This window comes from Staurois parvus, unplaced genomic scaffold (genome assembly GCF_062004578.1).
Source record: "Staurois parvus isolate SC_StPar_1 unplaced genomic scaffold, SC_StPar_1.0 ptg002753l, whole genome shotgun sequence".
NCBI lineage: Eukaryota > Metazoa > Chordata > Amphibia > Anura > Ranidae > Staurois > Staurois parvus.
This window is the reverse complement of record NW_028320549.1, coordinates 1,822,099-1,832,500: the sequence shown is the minus strand read 5'-3', so window position 1 is coordinate 1,832,500 and position 10,402 is coordinate 1,822,099. Positions and strand designations below refer to the sequence as shown.

At 41.9% G+C, this 10,402-nt stretch overlaps 1 protein-coding gene across 1 annotated transcript in view; it reads right to left on the bottom strand.

Annotated features, from left to right (window-relative positions):
• COA7 (cytochrome c oxidase assembly factor 7) overlaps positions 1-9,112 on the bottom strand; it is a 13,357-nt gene extending 4,245 nt beyond the window's left edge. Inside the window, exons 1-2 of the mRNA XM_089666528.1 lie at positions 8,950-9,112; positions 4,001-4,141 (exon numbers count right to left, since the gene is read on the bottom strand). Coding sequence (XP_089522654.1) covers positions 4,001-4,141; positions 8,950-9,055 — 247 coding nt within the window. The 5' untranslated portion in view covers positions 9,056-9,112. The remainder of the gene's footprint in view (positions 1-4,000; positions 4,142-8,949) is intronic.
• Positions 9,113-10,402: the final 1,290 nt, after the last annotated feature.

Sequence of the window (10,402 nt, the reverse complement as noted above, 5' to 3'; positions counted from 1 at the left end):
CACTCTACCACATAGGCCTGATTGGTGGAGTGCTGAAGAGATGGTGGTTCTTCTGGAAGGTTCTCTTCTCTCTACAGAGAAACGCTGGAGCTCTTTCAGAGTGACCACCAGGTGATTGGTTCCCTCCCTGGCTAAGGCCCTTCTCCCTTGATCGCTCATTTTGGCCCAGCGGCCCGCTCTAGGAACATTCCTGGTGGTTCCAAACTTTTTCTATTTACAGATGATGGAGGCCACTGTGCTCATTGGGACCATCAATGCTGCAGAAATGTTTCGGTACCCTTTCCCAGATCTGTGCCTTGACACAATTCTGTCTTGGAGGTCTACAGACAATTCATGGCTTGGTTTGTGCTCTGACATGCACTCTTTAACTGTGGGACCTTATATAGACAGGTTTATACCTTTCCTAATCATGTTCAATCCACTGAAATTCCCACAGGTGGACTCCAATCAAGTTGTGGAAACATCTCAAGGATGACCAATGGGAACAGGATGCACCAGAGCTCAATTTTGAGTGTCCTGGCAAAGGCTATGAAAATTTATGTACATGTGATTTCTTTCGGTTTATATTTTTAATAAATTGCAAAGATTTCAAAATGAACTTCTTTCACGTCATCATTATGGGGTATTTGTTGCAGAAAATTAAAACCAAAATAATGTGCACACATATAGAACCTGGAGCAGAATCAAGACTAATACCCACACACTAGCAGGGTATTAGTCTTGATTCTGCTCCAGGTTCTATATGTGTGCACATTATTTTGGTTTTAATTTGTATTAACATACTCAGGAATGACCTAAGATGATTGGATTAGGTCTCTATCTCCAGCTTCTTTACATTCGTTGAGACAGTTATTATGCAATTTTTGAGACATGCGTTTTTATAGACATCGGATTTGGCCTCTATTAAGCCTTTCCACTCTTAGCGGGAGCTTTTCAACCCTTACAGCCCTAAGTGATCCCTGTGTCAGTTCCTGAGAAGGGGGAGGCTTATCTTGATTGATTCTTCTCTGACCTGCTGGACCATTCTTTCACCACATGAGGGCATAGGATCTCCATCTTTCCCAGCTACTTCCTTGACCAGACCAGAAAGGAGAGGGGGACCTTCAGGATATATGCTCACATGCGTATTACTTATACGCTTTCTGGTTAGTGTGTATTTCTACCATTTGCACTGGGAATCGAGGAGCACCTTTATTGGACTTTGTTTCATCATTATTTCCAATGTTCTTTTAAGCGCTGCATTTTGTCTATACATATATAGTAATATAGACCATAAGGATGGGATGGAGGCAGTAGATTTTTATCTGAAGGAGGCCATTGATATCCCAGATTATTATTACACAGTATTTATATAGCACCAACAGTTCGCTCAGCGCTGTACATTACAATGGGAGACAATACACGAGACAGTACAATAACAATACAATGCGATACACGAGGGGTTCGAGGGCCCTGCTCCTTGGAGCTTACAATCTAGGAGGGAGGGGATAGTGGTACAGGAGGGATAGCTGTGGGGGATGGAGTAGTAGGAAGAGTGGATGAGATCGGCAATTAGCTGAGGGCGGGGTAGGCTTCCCTGAAGAGATGGGTTTTCAGGGTGCGCCTAAAAGGTGAGGAGGGTAGGTGAAAGTCTGATGGATTGGGGTAGGGAGTTCCAGAGGATGGGGGAAGCCCTGGAGAAGTTCTGGAGGCAGGCATGGGAGGAGAAGACCAGGGAACTGGAGAGAAGGAGGTCTTGTGAGGAGCGGAGAGTACGTTTTTGGTGGTATTTGGATATCAGGTTGGTGATGTAGTTTGGGGCAGTGTTATGGACAGCTTTGTATGTCAGGGTTAGCATTTTGAAGGACAGATTGGAGTCTAGGATGACACCAAGTACTCTGGCTTGCGGGGTGGGACTGATGGTGGCATTGTTGGTTGTGTTGGAGAAGTCGGGGGGGGGGGGGGGGGGCGTGGGCTATTGGGAAAACTAGGAGCTTGGTTTTGGAAAGGTTCAGTTTGAGGAAGTGGAGTGACATCCAATCCGATATGTCGTTCAGTAGGCTTGTGATTCGGGCGGAGACTGAAGGGGTGAGGCGAGGGGTAGAGAGATAGATTTGCGTGTCGTCAGATGTTCAAAAGCAATTTATTCTTCGGTTACTTGAATTTGAAATCACCCACAATTATTTCTGCTGTAACAAGGTCTTATTTACAAACCAACGGTGTTGCTATTGGCGCAAAATTTGCACCTAGCCTGGCCAAATTGTTTATGGCCAGGTGGGAAGAGGACATCATCTATTCCCAAGATTGGCCGGAATTAACCTTCTACCTTCTCAGTATAAACAGTAGATGTCCTCTTCCTATGGCAGGGAGATGTGGAATCTCTTAATAGCTTTGTATAATAACCTTAATATAAAAAATTGTCACACACCTTTAGTCAGGTGGAGATCAATTTTTTGGATCTAACTTTACTTAATAATGGAAAAGGGATTGCAACGAAACCTTTTTCTTCAAACCCCCAGATAAGAATTGTTTCATCCCCACTGACAGCTGTCCCCACCCTCTACGGCTTATGAACATACCGAAGGGACAGTTTGTTGAACAGAAAAAAAAAAAAACAAACGGGGGGGGGGGGAGAGGGGTGACCTTACGTGCTGATGTCATGTCACCATTTCTGGAATTTGGACCGGCAGCCATCTTAGTAAGTCCGGACTGTATGCTTATGTAATATTGCCACGCGGTTGACATTTTATGCTTTGTAATTGCCATTTTAATAACAAAATATACAATATACCTTTACCTGGGCTCCGTGGTGTGAGCTTATATCCATTCAGGAAACTGGATTGGTGGCCATAGTTTAGATTTACTAAATAATTGCATTTCCATGTTCTGTGTACTGTGGGAGACCAGATATATTAAATGCAGGGTCCTGGGTTTAGTAACACTTTAACTTTCAGGGATTTCCTCTCACTTCCTGTTTGGCTATGGGACAAGAAGTGAAGGGAAATCTCTGCAATGGGACCCAGATGGCAAAAAAAATAAAAAAAATAAATACAAATCTGACAGGGGTTATAACCCTCCCCCGCTCCAAAAAAAAAGTTTTGCCTATAGTTCTAACCCCTTGCCGCTGCCTGGTGGCCCTATAAGAAGGTCTTAAGGCTCCATGCACACCGGGCGTTTTAATAACGCTGATAAGAGTTAGCTGTATAAAGTCACATTAAAAACACGAGTTTTTCAGCAGGTTTTAGTGTTTTTGCAATAGCGTTTAGCCGAATTTGCACTTTTAGTGGTTTTTTTTTACAAAAAAAAAAAAGACATTTTTCGCTCAAAAAAAAAAAAAAAAAAGTGTAAAAAAAAATGCTGGTTTGCTGCATTTTGCAGCGTTTTTACAGCTAATATACTCCTCTAGAAACCCTCTAGTTCTGGGTTTTTATTCCAGTCAAAAAACTCTGGATTACAGCCTATGTGTGCATGGACACATAGGACAACAAGCTGGGGAGTTTACTGACTGTAGAAAAAAATGCCAAAAGCCAAAATCAGCAGCTTTAAAAACATAAAATGTTCCCATAGCCGCAGCAAGGAAAATCAGGCCACTGTAGCAAAGAGAAACTAAAATCAGAGAAGGGCACAGAAGAGGCTTTTATGGCTAATAAAGGTAATAGCGTTGGGTATTATTTTTTTTTATTCTAAAAAGTTTAAAATGGAGGGTCCAAGTTCACATTAAGTTGATTTGTTATAGAAGCCCAACTGGTCCTTTGTAGCTAGAATAAGCAGGGCTTTCAGGGTGTCTGTGGACTGCAACCAGTTAGGCTGTGTTGTGTTAACAGCTGTCATCTTGAAGCGTTTAGGAATATGAAATGGAGTATAAATTAACTGTGGGTATATTTAGTAGATATTCTGACTGTTGCAAAGAAAGGATGACAAAGAACTCCATCAAGTGTTTTTTCCCCACTTCTGTAAGTCCATTTGCACTTCTATGTTTAGGTAGGACAGACTCTTGGAATGAGTATCTGCACACACCTACCTTTTCCAATTATGTGATAAGCCCCCAGCTTAAAACAGCTCTCGCTCTGCCCGTTCTCTTCACAGTTGTGTTTCAGCACTTTTGCTGTTGCTACAAAATCTCTCTTAACGTTTTCCAAGTATTCAGCTAAACGATGGCAGCCTGGAAAAAAAAATGGTGATACATGATTAGCATTCCATTCCGCAATATGCAGCATTAAAAAAAAAAAAAAATTGCAGCTAATGACTCATTAGTATACATATATCCTGACAGATTTTAATCGGTAGGAAAATGAAAGGTCTTTCTAGCCACGCCTCCTCCTAGTGGTCAGTCTTGTCTCCACTTTCTACCAATAAACACTTATGTGACAGTGCTGGACACATGACAGGCCAGTCACCAAGCCCCATAGCTGTCACATGGGAGCAGGGAGAACGTCCCTAAAAGTGACACTAAACTCTGGTTTGAAAAAGAAAAAAAAATAAAATAATGTATTTATATATACACCCATATCAGCACATGTGATTGATCTGTTCCCATGTAAGTGTGCATTTGTCTTTACAATAAATGTGATTCACTTACAATATTACACTATGGAAGCACTTTTTCTTGTCTCCCTGGGAGTGCTGTGAGCTGGCTGTTTTTTCTGGTCTAACGGACCCCTGGTAGGAGTTCTGTGCGCTGGCTGATTTCCGTGTCCAAAGGTGAAAGATATATTACCACCGCTGAACAGTAAGGTCCACCAGTGAGGGGGATTCCACCTAAAGGCCCCTGCAGTGAGTGTCCTGAAAGCCTTGGGGTCTGGGCGCGGAGGTCTTTATAGCCGGTGTGGGATTCACTAATCATTTACTTATCCACGTTGGTTATTTATTTATATGTGTTTTTGTTGGACATTTTTGCACACGGACTTTATGTTGCATTTATGCTATTTTTTTTTTTTTTGTCATATGTTATTTATTTCTTCATTGTGTTATTGTTTTCAGGTTGCACAGTAATCCATTCATTTGGTTTCACTGTGCGTTTGTATCACCATTTTCTGTTTCATACTAGTTGCACTCTATGTTTGCCACATTTATTTATGGTATTTATATGGTCACTTATTAGTCGTTTTATGTCACATGGCCTATTGATGCACATTGTGTTATGATCCTTTATTCGCATGGTCACATTTTTTGGCCTCACTGTGCGTTGTTATTGTCATTCTTCTGTGATAAGTGGTTTGTCCATTTTTAATATTTAAGCACTTCATTTTGTATTTTTCACATTTTGCTCCACTTTCTCATTAATTGTATTCATGTTATTTCATTTATGTTATGATGGACTCATATGTCCCACTATTACTGTGATTTAGTTAATATTTTATTTTTCCCTGATCATTTCCGTGCATTTTACCCATGTTCACGGTTTATGGTCTGTTACACCTTTTGGTCCTCATTTTGGATCTTTATTATTTCACCTTTCCCTTCACTCCCATATTCCTTCCATTTACTGATTATGTTATGGTGTATTATCTATTGTCTTCTCATCTCATTATTTGTTTTGGAATGTCTGTGGCATTAGTGCAACTTAAATTTTTTATTTGATGACAATTGTGTTTAAAAAAAACAAAGAAAAAAAAAACATTTCTTTCTCTCTGCTATAAAACATATCCAATTAAAATTGTTTTTTTAATCACATTTCTTCATAAATTTAGGCCAAAATGTATTCTGCTACATGTCTGAAACACCCCAATAAGTGTATGTCTGGTTTGCGTGAAATTTAGAGCATCTACAAAATATGGGATGTATACTGGAAATTTTTTTTATACTAGTAATGGTGGTGATCAGCGACTTCTAGTGGGACTGTGATAGTGCGGCGGGCAATCTGACACTAACTCACTGGTCACATCGCTGCGATTTAAAATTATGTGATTTGTGTGCAATTTCAGCATGATTTGAGGTGCGATTTCTGAAGACTTTGTAGCTACTTTTGAAGATTTTCAATGATTTCTTGCAATTTGCAGTGCAATTTCCATGATATTCTATGTATGTGAAATCGCAAAAACCTGCAGCAAATCACAAATGTTAAGACACTGACATTCACTAGATGTGATTTCAATTTGCACCTGAGATTGCACCAGTGTGACCGGGCACTTAATGACACTTCATGGGAACTGACATCACTAATGACATTAATATAGTGATTAGAGATGAGCGAATCAAACTTGGCGAAGTGGAGTTCGTTTCGAATATTAGGAAAAATTCGATTCGCACCGAATCCGAATTTTAGCAAACTTCGGGTGCACGAATCGAATTTTCCCCGATCAGCCGGCAAAAAGTGTCACTGCAGAGAGCTCCGCTATTTCTGACAGTTCATTTACAGCGGTTGAAACATTGTATCTATTTGTTTCCATTTAGGATACAGATGTTTTTATTCGGAAATAAATAGATACAATGTTTCAACCGCTGTAAATGTGAAGGAACTGTCAGAGAACTGTCAGAAATAGGGGAGCTCTCTGCAGATACACTTTTTGCTGTACTGGAATTCTTCTTCTTTTCATTCTTCTTCTCATTCTTCTTCTCCTTCTTTTCATTCTTTTCATTCTTCTTTTTCTTCTTCTTTTCATTCTTCTTATTCTTCTTCTTTTTCTTCTTTTCATTCTTCTTATTCTTTTCATTCTTCTTCTTTTCATTCTTCTAGCAAACTTCGGGTGCACAAATCGAATTTTCCCCGATCAGCCGGCAAAAAGTGTCACTGCAGAGAGCTCCGCTATTTCTGACAGTTCTCTGACAGTTCTGACAGTTCATTTACAGTGGTTGAAACATTGTATCTATTTGTTTCCATTTAGGATACAGATGTTTTTATTCGGAAATAAATAGATACAATGTTTCAACCGCTGTAAATGTGAAGGAACTGTCAGAGAACTGTCAGAAATAGCGGAGCTCTCTGCAGATACACTTTTTGCTGTACTGGAATTCCTTCTCTTTTCATTCTTCTTCTTTTCATTCTTCTTCTTTTTTTCATTCTTCTTCTTCTTCTTTTCATTCTTATTCTTCTTCTTCTTCTTCTTTTCATTCTTCTTCTTTTCATTCTTCTTCTTCTTCTTTTCATTCTTCTTCTTCTCATACTTCTTCTTTTCATTCTTCTTTTCATTCTTCTTTTCATTCTTTTAGCAAACTTCGGGTGCACGAATCGAATTTTCCCCGATCAGCCGGCAAAAAGTGTCACTGCAGGGAGCTCCGCTATTTCTGACAGTTCTCTGACAGTACTGACAGTTCATTTACAGTGGTTGAAACATTGTATCTATTTGTTTCCATTTAGGATACAGATGTTTTTATTCGGAAATAAATAGATACAATGTTTCAACCGCTGTAAATGTGAAGGAACTGTCAGAGAACTGTCAGAAATAGCGGAGCTCTCTGCAGATACACTTTTTGCTGTACTGGAATTCTTCTTCTTTTCATTCTTCTTTTCATTCTTCTTTTCATTCTTCTTCTCCTCCTTCTCCTTCTTCTTTTCATTCTTCTTCTCATTCTTCTTCGTCGTCGTGCCCCGTGACTGCCCAAATGAGTGAAGTGTGCGGTGATTCTAAGATCGACGGCACTCATCTGCATGTCATACTGACTGACAGTATTATTTCTCTTCCCCAGCAGACTCCAAGGGCATTTAAATTAAAGGTACAGTGTTCTGCACTAATATAAAGGCTCTCTGAAGCCTAGAAACCCTTTTAATAAGTTAAATTCGCAGCGAATAAATTCGCATCGAATCGAATTTCTCCCGCAAATTCGGCGAATCAGCCGAATCGAATTTTTGAATAATTCGCTCATCTCTAATAGTGATCATTGCTAATAATATACACTGACACTACTAATGACACTTGGCTGGGAAGGGGTTAACATCTGGGCCAATCAAAGGGTTAACTGTGCGCCTAGTAATGCGTTTACTGTGTGCTGTTTTTACTAGGAGGATGTGCCGGTTTTTACTCCCTGCTCTTTGCAGGGAAACAAAAACCAACACATCGTCATTGACAGTAGAGAGGTCAGTCTTTGCCTACTAGCTTTCACCTGTCACTCGCCCTGCCGATCAGCTGGTTCCAGCCATAAATCATTAGCCGGGGACCCAGTGGGCGCCCCCTACCTGGAAATACAAAATCCTGTATATACTATATACGCGATTCTGCACAGCCGGCCTGCACTGTAGCAGTAAAACTACATTGTGCGGTCGGCAAGAGGTTAAAACAGATCTAAAAGCAAGTATCAGTTACGCAGAAACTTTTTTTTACAGGAAAACATCTGTAAAATGTTGGTAGAGCCGTGTGAATGGAGCATTATGTGTATGGCGAGTCAACATTTTGTCTAGGCAGCCAAATCAAATGAACAAGCCACCAACACACCCATCAGAAAAAATAAATAAATAAAAACACAGAATGCCTGAGGCTCAAAAAAGTTTTGGAGATACTTTTGTAGCTCCATTCAGGCAGACTGATACATTTTTGGTGCGGTTTCATTCCCATAGAAATACATGGAGACTTGCAAATCGCGGAAACCAAGATCGTTTTTTTTTTCCTGGCATGGCAACAACTGATGGTAGAAATATTTCTCTATTGGCTAATATAAATACGCCAGAACTCAAACAACCTGAAAACGCAAGAACAAATCAAACACATTTGCAAACGCGCATAAAAAGTGCACAAACGGCTCCGCTCAGATGTGAATGGAACCTTAGTGCTGTGATGCCTTCAGTGTGCTATTGGAAGAGATGATTTATAATGGATGACACTGGGGATCTGACGCATCAGCCGGCTCTCCGTAGGAGTAACCTGAACACAGAGAATGAGGCCCCCTCATCACAGCGGTGACCAGGACGCAGATTTCACCGCAAACATCGCCATGTCATCTAAGCAGCTGTAAGGTTTGATGTGATCAGAGTGTATACAAATCTGAAAATCCAATTTCAGGTGGAGCCCCCTTCCCTCACACCGGGCACACTCTCACCGTCAGGCTGCTTCTCCTTGTAGCACGCATAGTGGTACTCCACCCCCAGATTGTCCAGGTACTCCTTCACCTCCTCCTCGTTCTTGAAGTCCACCAGCCCAGCCATGACAGCCACATGCACCGGTCACACTGACCCCTAAGCCACGCCTTCGTGCCTTAAACCGGATGTGACAACTACTATGGAAACAGGGAAAGCTTGGAGGCGTTCCACTGCATTTGCCCAATAAGAACCCGAGAGGACAAAATTAGCACATGGCGCGTGCGCAATGCCGTCATGTGACCGGCAACCTGCAAATCAGAACGAGTTGGGGAGGAGCGAAAGTAGAATCAGGAAGTGGGCGTGCTGCTGGTGACAGGTGGTAAGGGGTGTTCCATTGTGGAACGTGGTGAGAGTTGAATTTTGAATGAACGATGGAGAGACTCTACTGTCAGTGTCTGCTTTAGAGTTGCAACCTCGTCCCTTTAATACGTGTTCGGTTTTAACCCTTCAGTACCGGGCACTTTCACCCCCTTCCTGCCCAGGCCAATCTTCAGCTTTTAGCGCTGTCGCACTTTGAATGCAACACTGTACACATGATTTTTTTATATACTGATAGAGCTTTCTTTTGGTGGTATTAGGTTACAACTGGGTTTTTTTGGGTTTTTTTTGCTAGGAAAAAAACCTTCGCTTCTGTAATAAAATTTTGTAAATAAGCAATTTTTGTTCTTCACTGTTTCATGCTGATGAGGCTGCACTGAAGGGCACTGATAGGCTGCAGAGATTAGGCTGCAGTGATGAAGCTGCACTGATAGGCTGCAGTGATGAGGCTGCACTGATGGGCACTGAGAGGCTGCAGTGATGAGGCTGCACTGATAGGCAGCAGTGATGAAGCTGCACTGATGGGCAATGCTAGGCAGCAGTGATAAGGCTGCACTGATGGGCACTGAGAGGCTGCAGTGATGAGGCTGCACTGATGGGCACTGTGAGGCTGCAGTGATGGGCACTGATAGGCTGCAAGTGATGAGGCACTGCTAGGCAGCAGTGATCAGGCTGCACTGATGGGCACTGAAAGGCTGCACTGATGGGCACTGAGAGGCTGCAGTGATGAGGCACTGATAGGCTGCAGTGATGAGGCTGCACTGATGGGCACTGCTAGGCATCAGTGATAAGGCTGCACTGATGGGCACTGAGAGGCTGCAGTGATGAGGCTGCACTGATGGGCACTAATAGGCTGCAGTGATAAGCTGCACTGATAGGCTGCAGTGATGAGGCGGCACTGATGAGCACTGATAGGCTGCAGTGATGAGGGGGCACTGATAAGCTACGTTAATGGTCACTGATGAGGCTGAACTGATGAGCACTTATAGGCAGCACTAATAGGCACTGATAAGCTGCACTGATCATCAGTGCCCCGATTATCAGTGTAGACAAAGTGCTGACAGCCTTCCTGGGTACAGACACAGCGTGTGAGGA